Source organism: Orbicella franksi, chromosome 13 (assembly GCF_964199315.1).
Source record: "Orbicella franksi chromosome 13, jaOrbFran1.1, whole genome shotgun sequence".
NCBI lineage: Eukaryota > Metazoa > Cnidaria > Anthozoa > Scleractinia > Merulinidae > Orbicella > Orbicella franksi.
Window position 1 is genome coordinate 12,580,434 of NC_138157.1, and position 14,027 is coordinate 12,594,460.

At 38.8% G+C, this 14,027-nt stretch overlaps 1 protein-coding gene across 1 annotated transcript; it reads left to right on the forward strand.

The window, feature by feature from the left end:
- The first annotated feature begins 426 nt into the window (after positions 1-426).
- LOC145466649 (E3 ubiquitin-protein ligase AMFR-like) lies at positions 427-14,006 on the forward strand. The gene is made up of 14 exons (XM_081450364.1): positions 427-1,044; positions 1,136-1,228; positions 1,854-2,018; positions 4,409-4,561; positions 5,893-5,933; positions 6,632-6,764; positions 7,348-7,481; positions 8,069-8,179; positions 8,710-8,876; positions 9,334-9,440; positions 10,185-10,310; positions 11,235-11,301; positions 11,592-11,895; positions 12,577-14,006. The coding sequence occupies exons 1-14, from the start codon at positions 868-870 to the stop codon at positions 12,623-12,625; spliced, it is 1,827 nt and encodes a 608-aa protein (XP_081306490.1). The 5' UTR covers positions 427-867; the 3' UTR covers positions 12,626-14,006.
- Positions 14,007-14,027: the final 21 nt, after the last annotated feature.

Sequence of the window (14,027 nt, forward strand, 5' to 3'; positions counted from 1 at the left end):
GAGCTTCGCTGGAATATAGAATTAAAGCTAAAAGGGTGTTGGCTTCCTGAAAACATATCTATGTATTAGCTAGGAATTGGAGGGATAAAAAAAAGAAAAAAAAAAGAGTTAACAAGTCTAGGAAGCCAAATAACATTTTGTTTACACACCAGTATAATTCCAAATTTAAAAATTGTTCCTATTTTATGGTAACTCTGACAAATGCTTTAAGGGAATAATAAAATTTTTTTTTCCAGATTTCAGCTGTACGCACGGGCGTACGTGCGTATATGGATGCTACGCCCCTGATATAATAAGTAAGAGGATTGGTACCTCTTTATAGGGGAGAAAAAAATTCAAGCCACGCCCACAAAACACAATCTTGGTTCCCCTTAGGGGTTCTTTCCAAAATTTCCGACGAGCACCCCTATCCTTATATGGGATTCCCCCCGGGAATCTTGTCCCCCTAGATGAACCAAAAATGCTGTGGACAGAAATTCAAGGAAATTTACAAATATCAAGTACTAACGGGAAAATTAAATTATGTACAGGCTGCTCAAGATTTCTATCCCTACCCTGTTAAGAAATGTTATGTTTACATAATCCACTCCGCACATAAGACACAGAAAGACATAGATCGCTTTTGACACTTTTCCGGTTTGTGAATCGTTCCTCCCCGCAGAAGAAAATTAATTTTGAAACTCCTATCCAGGGTACCCATGGGTGTCGTGACGTCACCATTCTTGAGGCACGCACTGGACATATGCTGAGGTTGCATTCGGCGAGGAATTTGATCTCCGTACACTAGAAGGTTTTTTCCCCCGCTTTCTTCCCTTTCGATACGATTGGTTTGACTTCCCCTTCGTCAAGGATAATCAAGAGAGCAAAATGCCGTTGGTGTTTCTCGAACAACTCCCTCTTCCATCGCTTCGGTCTTACGTGACTGCCAGCGTACTGTTGTTCGTTTCGGCCATTCTGTACGCCTTGAATGTGACTGTCGGTTCTGGGGAAAACGATGTGCCAAAAATCTACGATTTCATGTCTCAAGACAATTTTTGTTTCTGGGTAAGTTAAACGATGCTTTGCGAAGTGCCACTTTTGCCAATAATGCGTCATCATTTTTCTAATATTTCTCCTTCCATTTTGGTTTCTTTAGTCGAACTTGAACATGGCCTATTGTGGATTGTTTTTGTTTGGGAAAATTATCCAGCGAGTCGTGTTTGGAGATCTTCGCGCCAGTGAACTTCAGGTGAGTATGGAAGGAGTACAAGGCGTTTCAGGTTTATTAAAAGAGCCTCGGCTATGGCTAAATTAGTTAGCTTTGTAAACCTAAGTTAAGCTTGTTATAACGTGTTGCCAAGAACAAGTAGTGAGAGTAAAAAATTTTAGACGTCTGTTGCATCCAAGCTTACGTGTAAAATCTTATCGTAGTTAACTGAATATTATATTGATCTTTTGTCGCAATTTGATCTTTTTCCCTCTTGAAAAGGGTATTTGTCTGTGTTTGTGGGCCATTTGAATGCTTTGAAGTAACTAATAACAATTAATATAATTGTCACAGGTATTTCAGTCGACCTTCTTGAAATAGATTGACGTCTTTCGCAACCAACGCTTAGTCTAGTGTGCCAAGTTCGTCCTATTTCAAAGGAAAAACATGTAAATTTTCGACTATGTAAATATGGTGTGATTTGGTATTAGAAAACAGTAGTCTTAATAGAGCTGTGTTGTGAAATTCGTGTCATTTATCCGCTGAAATCAACTAACGTCCACTCCAAGGTACCTTTTCTAGAAAGACAGCTTTACAAATAGCAGAATACAAAACTTCTTATGATGCACAATGCTTAATATTATGATTCCTATCCTTTTCATTATAGCAAATTCAAGACAGATTTTGGAACTTTATTTTCTACAAGTTTATCTTTATCTTTGGAGTGTTGAATGTGCAGAAATTCAATGAAGTCATGTGGTGGACAGCTTGGTTCACTTTGCTGGGTTTCTTCCATCTATTTACACAGCTTTGTAAGGACAGATTTGAATATGTAAGTATTTAGCATAATTTGAATTATTAACTTTGAGAGCTAGAAAAAGGAGGCCTCTTGTTTACTACATTTGAAACCCACAATTATGGTGTTGTCGCACGTGATTGTTGTGTGAATCATCACTCTGGTCTTTATGACCCCAGGCGGTACATGTCTGATGACCTTTAGTGATCAGCACACTACAGAACTCTGTGATTGTCTTCCCTTATAAAAATTTTCCAGAAATTCTTGATATGACGTAAACAGAATTCAACTTTTTGATTCAGTCCACAGCAAAATTTCAGGGAGAAATTAAACTTATGAAACTTTAGGTAGTCTGGTGTTTCCATTGGTCCAATGTCCCAATTGGAAATTTATTTTCAGTTACGTCCTATTTTATCTGCACCAGTTCCAAGTTTTGATGGCCTTGTTCCTCAACTGAAATGGTGGTTTCTCTGAGAGAACTTTTGAAAACACTTTTCTGAACAATTTTGTGCTGGAGTAATCTCAAACAACACATAACATAAGCGGTGAAAAACATTTTTATACCAGAAAAATTGATACTTCAGGTAACTTTTAATCTGGGATTAGGCTTAACCAGCTTTCAAGCACCCTGGCCCTGGGTACTAACAGGGAGAAGGAAGTGGGTTAGCAATTTCCCAGACCATTCTAATTAGCAAAAGAAATATTCGACATTTCAGCATCGTCGGATGTCATTGTCAAGTAAATGTGTAGCTTAGTTTTTGCGTTATAAAAGGATCTAAAATTATTTGCATAAGGTGGCAAAAACTAAGCTACACATTTACTTGGCAGTGACATCCGATGATGTCGAAATGTCATATATTTCTTTCACTAATATTTTTGTTGAAAATATTCTCTCAAGCCTTACTTATTCATTCTAATTAGGCCATGTTTAAAAGACGAAATGGTAAAATGGTGAAATGTCACTTATGGGTAGCCTAAATAGTGTCCAGGTTAGCCTGAATATCACTGACTTGAATGTGATTAGCTCTCAATAATCGTATGGGTTAACCGTATCCCACGTTGATAAATGCCATCTTGTCATTTCACCAAAAGTTTAAGGCTCAGTCTAACATTCAGTCATCTGATAGTAAATGTACATGAGGTCAAGAGGTCCAAATACTAGTGAAGGCTGAATTATTGTGTTCTGTTCTGAGGCAATGTACTTTACTCCCCACTGAAGAGTACAAAATAATTATTACTAATAGAGGGGAGCATAGGCACCCGTTAGAAACTGAAAAAAGGCACAAAAAATCGCTGAAAACCACAAAATCGCAAGAAATTTCCTCTAAAACCAAAAACCGAATCTCTTTCTGTTATTTCATTTTTATAAGTCTAATCTTGTTTTACTTTCAAAGTTCTTTCAGCATATCCCTTAGTTAGTGCAGAACTCATCATAATCTAAAAATTTGCTTTAGTTTTTTTTGTTCCATGGGAATGGAGTGAGTAAGCACAATGTTATTCCGACGACAAAAAGGGGGGACAACTTGCAATCGAGTTATAGTTGTTAATAGAAACTTGATGGTCCACAGTTTAAGGTCAAAGTCCACAGAAGATTATCTCAGCCACATGATATCTGAGAAATACTCTTTTGCTTTGATGTCATCTTTAGCTTTTCATAGTCTGCTTGGCAGCTGTTTACGACCCAGATAATGGCTGCTAAGTTAAAGAGACTAGGCTTGTCATACATCATCTAAAGAAAATCTGGGTAGAAGGCTATACAAGTGGTCCTTTGGAATTAGAGTTTTAGTGGGACTGCAGGGTGTAACTTCCTTGACAAAACCAGACAAATCATGAAATGCGTTGGACAGAAAAATCTGAAAAACCGCCATCATGGTTGGCAAAAACCAAAAACCAAGGACTGAATTGGAGAAAACCTGCAAACTGCGCAAGACTCCAAAACCAAAAAACCGCAGTTTGTAAGTGCAAAAACCGAAAAACCGAACCAAAAATTGGCCACATCCGCAAAACTGAAAATCCCAATGCCCCCTCCTACAAGCTCTTTTAACAACCAGTTAGCCTAGTTGAAAACAGCACACCTGTTAACCTAGATAGTGCTCAAATGGTTAGCTCTAGAATAATTATTGTTTGTAACTGGTAATTATCACAATGTTACATTTAGTGTGACTCGGACTCAGAATTGACTCAGGCTCAGATATAGCTTGCCTTAGTGGTTAACTTGACAAGCGACGCATTCTGTGATAGAAACTATCGCTGTAAGTCCTGATTTCTTTAAAAGTTTCAGACTCACTGTATCCAGTGTCTGGTGCACTAACCAATCATTTAAACTACCTAACCTGCCCAGTAAAGCAAACACTTTAAGAAAGAGTTCAACGGTGCACTACAAATTTGCATTGTTTACTAATCTTTGACTTGTATATTTTTTTAAGCTCTCTTTCTCACCAACTACATCTCCTTGGTCTCATGCAAAAGTGATTGGATTACTCAACACACTTGTGTTATGCTGTAATGGACTGTTTTTCATCTGTCTTTTTGTGGGCTGGCCAGACAGCATCCATACTTTTACATTCATGTTGGCTGAGGTATGTAATTATGGTCTTTGATAATTTTATTCCAGTGATATTAAATTCTCTTTGTGGCAGGGAATTTTGAAAATTCTAGCCCAACATTGTTTGACATTTTTTCTTTTATATAATAATATGATTGTTTTGAAAAACAGCATAATATAACAATGAAAGGTGAGCTTAATTAAGTTTTTATGTCAGTTTTTATAGTCATTAGTTTAGTGGTAAATGTTCTGGTCTAGGAGAGAAAATGCACCAAGAGAGCTTGTTTGTGAATAAGAACCACCACGTACAGTCACTGTAGTTGAACCATGCCAGACAGTAAAGTACAGTACCGGTCAAAGGGATTCCAGCGTTACACGCGAGTAAAGCGCATGTAATGCAGGGCTCACACTGAGTCTGAAATTGTTGAAAAGTAACAAGATTGGCAACTTGGAAAATTGAGATACCATGTACAGTCTGGAAAAATGCAACAAATATGTCAGGAGTCTTTCTATACTGTGCAAAAGTGCTTTAATTGCTACAGAGTAAGATCTTCTCAGCAAGGAAAAATTATATTCATTTGTAAATTTTGCAAGCCAAATAGGCCCTTTGCAGCTAAGCCATCAAGTGACCTATTTTTCATAACATTATGGGCTATAGCTTAACGAATGCCAGAAATGGAAAAAGCATTTTGAAAATATCAAAATGGCCAAGTTTGAGACCCCCATCATTAAAGAATGAGATTTTATGACGGTCTGAATTTTTAAAAGAATAAGAAGATTTGTATGGAAAAAGTTGTTGGAGAGCAAGGCGTTGCTCTCCAGCAACATTTTCCATACAAATCCTCTAAATTTTCCCAAAAATTCAAACAGGCATATAAACTTACTCTTTCATTCCAGTGGCCTCAAACTTGGCCATTTTGGTATTTTCGATGCACTCTTTCCATTTCTGGCATTCTTTAAGTTATAGCTCATAATATAAAAATTTTCTAGGAAAAATTTGGTCATGTGACCCCAGCTGCAAAGGGCCTATTGTGCGAATTACAGCTGTATCACATAATCTTGAGAACTCTCTAGATCTCCACCCAACTCCCTGACATTACCATCGCATGTTCACATTGCATCACAGTTACCCTGGGTTACCAATACATCTTGGTCACATTTTGGTTTCAGTGTACATGCATGTCAAACTTTGTAAAGATCTTGAAAGTACTAAACTTCCGGATATTGTGAAAATGGGCAAATGAGTTAATGATTTCGAAAAAGTATGGAAGGGAACATAATTATTTTGAAGAAGTGGTGGCAATGTTGTCTGTTTTCATTAGAATTGGTCACTTATCCTGACAAGTATCTTTTCCTCTTTTTCAGTGTATGTTATTACTTATCAAGATACTGCATGGTCTTACAAGGTAAAGCATAAAATTATTTGGCAATTTCCTTTGTTTCATACACAAATTATACACCAGATCTAAGAGAAATACCAAGTTGTGTGAACAAAAGCACTTCTCAGTTAGCTTTAATATGTATAATCAAACACAATACAACATTGTGGCATGACGAAAATCCTCATATTGCTCTGACTTGGACACCTGATGGAAAGTGAGGAAGAGTGCGACCTTGTGAAATGTGGCAAAGAAGCAAGGGAAGGTTGGAACTCATGGATTGTGGCAGAGCACAGAGCTAGGGACAGATTGAGGTGGAGAGAAGATGTTGCAGTTCTGTGTGTCACGTGGCATGAAGGGGACAATTAGTTATAGTACAGTGTTGTACATGTGCATGATGTATGGTTTATCCATGTTATAACGGCTCAATTATCAAAATATAAATAAGTAAAGCAGGACTTGCAAACCTTACTTAACTCTGTTTAATCTCTTTTGAACCATGTGTACAACTTGTACAATGTAAACTCTTGCACATGCTTTGAATGGTGTAGTCAAACACTTCATGCAATTTCTCCAAAGAACCAAAAAATTAAATACCTCTACATGTACATGTACATTGTGCATTGTGCATCAATGGCCCACTGTCTGATACTTGGAGTGAAAGGGTTAAATGTGATAACTTCAGGGTTGAATTACACTACAAGCAAGCCAACTGTTCTGTTTAGGTACGGCATCCATCTGTGGGACATTGGTCATACCAGCATGTGGGAAGGAAGAAGCACATGGTGTTACAACACAGATTTGATGATGGATTTAGCAATGTACATTGTGGACTTTGCCCATCACCTTCACATGCTGGTGAGAAATTATTGGCAAACAACAGAACTAGTCAGTGAAAGTGCGGTTTTTAAACTGATAACATTACAAATAGTATTAAAGAGAATCTTGCTTTCTTATGGAATTCAAGGAAAGCTGAAAACAACCTAGGTTTCAAATTAATGGTGTCATCTTGAGTGAGTGGTTTTAAACAAACAAAATAATAAATTGGAGAGGGGTGAGTGGTAAACCACTTTTGATACAATGTATTTGTTTACGATAAACTCTTCTCTGCAGTGATTACACATACAATATTGTAGTTTTCGTAAGGGTTCTTTATCCTGGTAGAATTGGAATTTGAAAATATTGTATTTAAATTATCAGGGAGGGCAACCTGATTACCCAGAGAAAACACCCTCTATGCAAGGTGGGAACCAGTAGCAAACTCAATCCATTTTCAAAACCAATGGAATGCAACCCAGGCCTTGTTGGTGAGAAGTGAGCTTTCTCACCACTGCCCATCCCTGCTCCCCAAGACTGCACCATCACTGACAACAAATAGCTTGTACAAAAGTTACATTGTGTATGCAAAATTTTTAACCGTCCTTTTTCTGTTCTATTACAGTTTTGGTCAAATATCTTCCTAAGTATGGCCAGTTTAGTATTGTGTATGCAGCTTCGTCACCTTTTCTATGAGATTAAGAAAAAGCTGGCCAAACACAGGAGCTATGTCAGGATTATCAAGTGCATGGAGTCAAGGTGATTAATAAACATATTTTAAAAAGTATGTACTAACCTTCTAGGCTCTCAAGTTAGAATGTTTATGTACAATGTATTTCAGCTTAGGCACCTGTTAGTCAGAGTGGGAGTAGGGGTGGGGGGGGGGGGGGCATTGGAGAGGATGGAACCTTGGTGAGAAGCTGGCTTGAAGGCCTGCATGGATGTGGGGAAAGAGATGACAGATGCTGGGAGAAATGCAATGTGGGAAAAAATTTTCATTTCATAATATTGTGCTACAGAAAAGGAGAAAAATGGCATGCATCACTGAGAAAGGGATGGGAGCTGAGAGTAAAAGATACAGGAAGTTCAGACCTTCCCTTTTACCCCCCCCCCCCCCTCCTGCACCCATCCTCACCCCTGACCAGTGATTAAGAATATAAGAAGACAGATCATAACTTGCATGAATTCAGAACAACGTTTTAGCCACATGTTTGTCACTGTCTATTCCTGGCATTGCCATTAGTGTAATGTTTATGTCTTATGTGCATTGCACTGAATCATGAATATGCTATTACAGAAGTGACCCAACTGTACATATGTACTCAATGGTTTTGTTCTTTTGTTAGGTTTCCCTTGGCAACTGAAGAGGAGCTGATCAAGAATAATGATGACTGTGCTATCTGCTGGGATTCTATGAGCTCAGCAAGGAAGTTAACATGTGGCCATCTCTTTCACAAGTATGATAAAGACTCCTATGTCTTTGCCTTAAGGATGAAGTCAATTTTCAAGATTACTTATCGATGTTGTTGCGTGATCCTTTGAGCTGTGATTGTACATGTAATCTTTGAGCAGTTTCTACAACTGTTTTGTTACTCTGATTGCCAACATCTTCCAAGAATTCACTTACCTTCAAGTTGTTATGAAGGTGGTGGTGACCATCTTAGTATAAAGCTGCTGTAACTTTTGTTACAAATTTTGGTGACTTGAATGATTATCTTAGACTAAGTTGTGATTTGTTAAAGACAATCTGCATGAAATTTTCACCTCAGGTGAAATAGTTCAGCTTTTGTAGACAACAGTGTTTATCTGACCTCTTGGTTATACCTGTATCTTCATCAATCTTTTCCCAGGTGAAATCCTAATATGATACACCACATACACATGCTTAGTACACTATTTTTTCTGACATACCTCATGGGAGGTTCTTTGAATCAACGAAACCTTGCTGTGGTATCCTTAACACTCAACTAGACTCTCTGTTGTTTAGTTCTTGCCTGAGGTCATGGTTAGAGAATGACACCTCTTGTCCCACTTGCCGTCAGTCCCTGGCCAGTGATCTGCAGCCTGAGCAGGAGGAGGAAAGGCAACCAAGAGGAATGGCAGCATTTATGATGGGACGTGGCCTACGAAGAAACCACTTTTTCCATTTTGACGGTAAGTTTGTACATGGTTGCAATTAGAGAAGGTAGACAATTTGAGTTTGTTCATGCAACAAAATCTTTGCTAAGAAGTGATTGTGGACTTCAACATAAAATCGAAGCCTTCAACCTGAATTTGTAGGAGTTTCTAAAGAGGCTGTTCTTTTAGACTGGCCAAGAAGAAGTCAACAAGACTGAATAAGTACTTGCCTGACATCATAATAAATAATGGAAAAAAGCAAAGTTAACGTCATTGCAAAGAGAAAAAAGTAAAGATAAGCAGTGAAAAGGATATTAGTAAAGGAGAGATCTGGTACCTGACAATGTATGTTCCTTCAGAAGGTTGTTTTCCCTGTACCTCTTGTTTGTGATGGTTCCAAACAATTTAGCTAGTAATTTCAAATTGGCTGGTTCTGTTATTGTCTGAATTATTCCTGGCTAAACTTCATCCCCTATTCTTTTTGCGTTTTTAGGTTCCCAAATAGCAAGCTGGTTTCCAAGCTTTTCTGTCGAGGTCATGCACACGAGGGTTGACAATGTAGCAGAAGGTCAACTTCCTGAAAGCCGCATTGAAGCTATGGTGAGGAGATGGCTTGTTTCACAGTAATTTTTGGAAAGCAAAAGTTCTTCTCTCATAGTGTCTTTAATCTTTCATCTTTTCAAAACTATATAGAATATAAAGCAGAGTGTAAAGAAAATTAATTTTCCAGGTTGTTCCATCAGACTAACTGGAGTCATTATTTACTAGTTACTGTAGCCCTAAGGAATCTTTTTATTTTGTGGCGTTGCCTCACCTGCCAACTAAAAACTCCAAAAAATTTCATTGGGTGATGGATGGTTAAAACCTGCAAGCCCAACAGAAAAATCCAGTGATCATAGATTGTTGACAGGTACATGTATTTTGTTGAAAACACTAGTGTATACTCTCTCACTATTTTGTTCCGAGTCCAAGTAATTTTATTGCGAGGCTGGACTGTTAACAGATATGAGCATTGCTATGCTGGGCTTTTGTTGTTACTCTCTACATGTACATGTTTTGCTGCCCAACTTGCTAATACAGTTGAACCTCTGCTCACAGACACTTCATGTAGGCGAACAGCTACCATAAGTGGGCGCTCATTAATGGTCTTAGCCTCATACCAATGCAGCATACCTCATACCTCCCATACGTCTCTTTAGCAGACACTTTCTGGTCCTGAGGGTGTCCGTTGAAGCGAGGTGCCAGTTTAAGAAGTTTTTTAGAATTATTACATCACTTCTTGTTTTCCATTTGTTTAGTCATGTTTATCCCTGTGAGTACATTCCTGTAATTTTTGTCTGGTAGGCACATCAAGTACAAGCCATGTTTCCACACATGCCATTGGACATCATCATGGATGATCTCAGACACACTCATTCACTGGAAGTCACCATTGATAACATTCTGCAAGGAAACATTGCTGTACCATCTGTAAGTACTCAAAAAGAAAACAGATGAACAGGGTCTCAATGTGCGTGAGAGTAGGTTGCTGACGCTGTGTTCAAGTCTTTCTTGAGAAGATGAAAGTAAGATCATGTCAAGTCACTTGAAATAAGTTAATAGTAAATATGATGCATGGTAAACTTCAAAGGTGGAAACAAAAATGGCAAGATACCGTTAAATCCCGCATTTAAGTCCTAGGTTTATACAACTTCATAAGGGGTTTTGGGTGGGCTTATAAACTGGGGGGGGGGGGGGGGGGAGAGGGGGGCATATAAGTAGAATAAAAAGAAATGTTTCAGAACAACAAGATAAAGAGTATCTGAGAAATGAATTAAAGCTAACATACCATTACATTTAGAGCTATTACCCTATTAGTCTATAACTTTCGATTAAATTAAAAATTTTGATGTTTGTAAAGAAACACAAAAGGAATGCACTTATACATTAGATGAACTTATATCCAAGGGGTGGGGGTGGGGGGGGGGGGGGCTCATAGCTGAATAATATTTCTCCCAGATATATTTATTCCTCCCAGAATGACTTCTTGATACTCCTAACATTAGTCTGATGTCAAATAAATCCATCTTTCATCACTAAAATTCGAGTTCGACTGTAAAGAAGTTCATTGTGCTTACATTTTTAATGTAGGCCAGTTTACATAGCATGTCGAAAGATGCCGCCTATGCATGTAACACTGAAAGTGGGTGTAACTAGTACTAGCATGCACTAGTGAGGTTGTGCTAACCTTTAAGGCAAGGTTTAAGCTATAATGGTAAGTCATTTTGATTTTCAGAATCATGACTGGCACAGAGAGTGGATTTTGCAAAAAAAGGTTGAAAAGTTGATTAAAACAATCATATGTTTTCCTTGAATGTTGATGAACCCCCTTTGTTTTCTCTGTTTACAATGTAGGTGTGGACGCCTCCTGAAGATCAGTTAATTCCTGAGGATTCTGAACTCCTACAGATAGCACAGCCGAGTAAGTGTCTGAGAGGAGTTTGTTTTTCTGAACCCAGCAGAATGCAAAGAAAGGCACATAATTTATCTCAACTTGGTATGAAGCGAAATCAGGGAGATAGGGGTTTGGGTGATGTTTAGAGGGGATTTTAGCAACATTGCAATCTTGTGTATTGTATCATGGATACAGGAGAAAGAAAGGAGAATGTTATTTGCCTCTCTCTCTCTTCCCTTCCTTAGAAGTTTCAGGTAAGATTTTGCTAAACTTCGTTGGCCTGAATTCAACTTGACATCATAATAACTTCTTTTCAGATTCAATGACTGTATCAAGTGCATATGATGAGATTGAGAGCCTATCAACTGAGAAAGAACAAGGAAGTCCTTCCATTACGGAAAAGATATTTGAAGATGAGCTGGAGATGTGGGAACCGCAACAAGAGGAAGCTGCTCCATTGGAAGAGCGAGAAGAAAGCCCTTCACCTGGAAAAACAACTGCAGCGGGAAACAGATATCTCCCTGGTCCTTCATCATCATCAGTGGAGTTTTCTTTGCAACCTGCTGTCAGGCAATCTGTCCTGTTAACAAGAAAAGAGACAATGCTACAGCAAGCGAGAAAGTAGGTCCATCACTTTGAGATTACAAAGGAAGGGTGTTAATAGCAGCCCCAGGCTCGGTTTCTGCTGCTCTTTCAAATATCTCATTCTTTGCTGGGAGTGGGGGAAGAGGTCTAACCTGCCATTATGCCCTCCCTTCTTGTATTGCCAAAAAAATTACACCTGATCACATTGTAGAGTAGTGCAGGCTCTTTTTCCCATCCGTGGCTGGTAACAAAGCCTATTTTAGCCCTAGGGGAGAGTTTTGAAACACAGAATTGTGACTAGTGGTTCAGACATACAGAAACTACTGTATGTAAATTATAAAATAAATAAATAAATAAATAAATAAATATACATAAGTCGGTGGTTAGAAAACATGTTGAAGTTTTTTTTTTAAGTCACATCAAGTATTTATAAGTATTTTAGCAGAAATTTGTCAAGGCATTTTACTCTTACAGCGCCCCTTTTTTGTAGGAGCATTTATTGGTAACTTGAAGAAAATACCAGGGTGGTGAGGGTGGGGACCTTTGGTGGACTCGCATTCCCAGGATCCAGTGGAAGTAGAAATACTGTTAATTTCCTTGAAACTGGCGTTGAGCGCAAACATTGTCTCTGAGCCATCGTATTCCTTTTATTGTTGTGATTAAGCAGACTTGTAAAAGTATTAGTAGATGATTAAGGGATTGGAATTCTTCTTTCAGGCGGTTCCTTGAGAAAGAGGCCTCAAACAGGAATGAAACCAGCCAGTAGATGGAGTAACATACAGTCATCCACACACTGGAGTCATCTGGTGTTCTCTGTCCGTGACACCGTGATAGTGTTGGCCAAGGAGCCTTCCTTTATAGATCTACAACTGTACATGAAAAACAAACAGATCCTTGGAAAATCAACTACTGCAATGCGGTGACAACCGTACCGTCACTATAATGAACTTAGAACTAAAGAGGTAAAACGATTCCTTTGTAGCCTGCGTAGCAAGCGTTTCTGTGGGGTTCGGGAGCGAAGACTTACAGCGCGAAAAATGGAGCGAGTAAAAGAGGGGGGAGGGGGAGGGGAAGGAAGGAAGGAAAGCCATTCCTTCCTTCCCCTCTCCCACCCCCCTCTTTCTTTTTTTTGGCTCTCGCCCCATTTTCCGCGCAGGCAAAACACCGAAAATCCCGTTCCTCGGTCTTTCTTTGCTTCCAAACCCCACGGAAACGCTTGCTACGCAGGCTAATTCCTTTGTGGAGCAGCTCACGGGGAATAGTTAAAAGCGTAAATTCCAGTGACATCAAATGTTTCCACCTCAATATTGCTTTAACTTAGGTCTTGTAATGGTCAAAAGGCTCGTGTAGTGTAGTTTAACCAATCAAAAGGGTGATGCAATTGTCATGTGGATCACGTGACGTCTGCGATGCTTTGTCACGTTAAAATATTTTGCTTAGAGTTTGATTGGTCAATTTAGCTATCCATCATCACAAGGATTAGCTTTGTCATAAGATTAAATTAAGTTAACAGATTAACTCAATGATTTTAAAAACCTCCACAGCACCATCCTGCAGTTTAGTAATATTACCAGCGTGCAAAGAAAATCACAGCTCGTAGATTTTGTGGTCGGGCTGATAGATTCTCTCCTTCCCTTGCCGATAGGCAAGTAAAGTTTTCTTGGGTGAAATTTGAGAAAATTCAAATAACAGAAGGACTGTAACAGATCAAGCTGTGGTTTTAATTGGTTTTTTTTTGCGGGGAGTGGCGTTTAGGTCACTAGTGAAAATGACTGTCAAGCTGGGACATTCTAGTTATAGCTGATTTTCTTTGCACCCTGATTCCTTTTAGCAAGGAGGTGATTGGGATGTTCTTTTGTAGTCTCACAGTAAAGTTGTCTTAGTAAGACGTGGTTTGAATAGATGGCCAGCAAAAAGAAAGGTGCCTGTTGCACCAACCCCACTTTAAGCCTCGTTTATCTTTTTGTACATTTGTAGTCTCGTAGTTAGGTTGTCGCAGTAAAACCTGGTTTAAATTAGATGGCAAAGAACAAGTGAGATGCCTGGGGCACCAACTCCCCTTTGCGCCTCATTTATTTTTTCCTAGGATTTTAAGAGGTAGGGATAACTAAAATGTGGTTGGTGCCGGGGTAAAAGCTTGAAGAAAATCATCTCCACTTTTTCTTTGG

Bases quoted from the DNA above. Each gene is read 5' to 3' on its own strand.
- LOC145466649 (XM_081450364.1), top strand. From the start codon at position 868: ATGCCGTTGGTGTTTCTCGAACAACTCCCTCTTCCATCGCTTCGGTCT. The intron at 1,229-1,853 runs GTGAGTATGGAA...TTTTCATTATAG, and splicing joins TTCGCGCCAGTGAACTTCAG to CAAATTCAAGACAGATTTTG. The intron at 2,019-4,408 runs GTAAGTATTTAG...TATTTTTTTAAG, and splicing joins GTAAGGACAGATTTGAATAT to CTCTCTTTCTCACCAACTAC.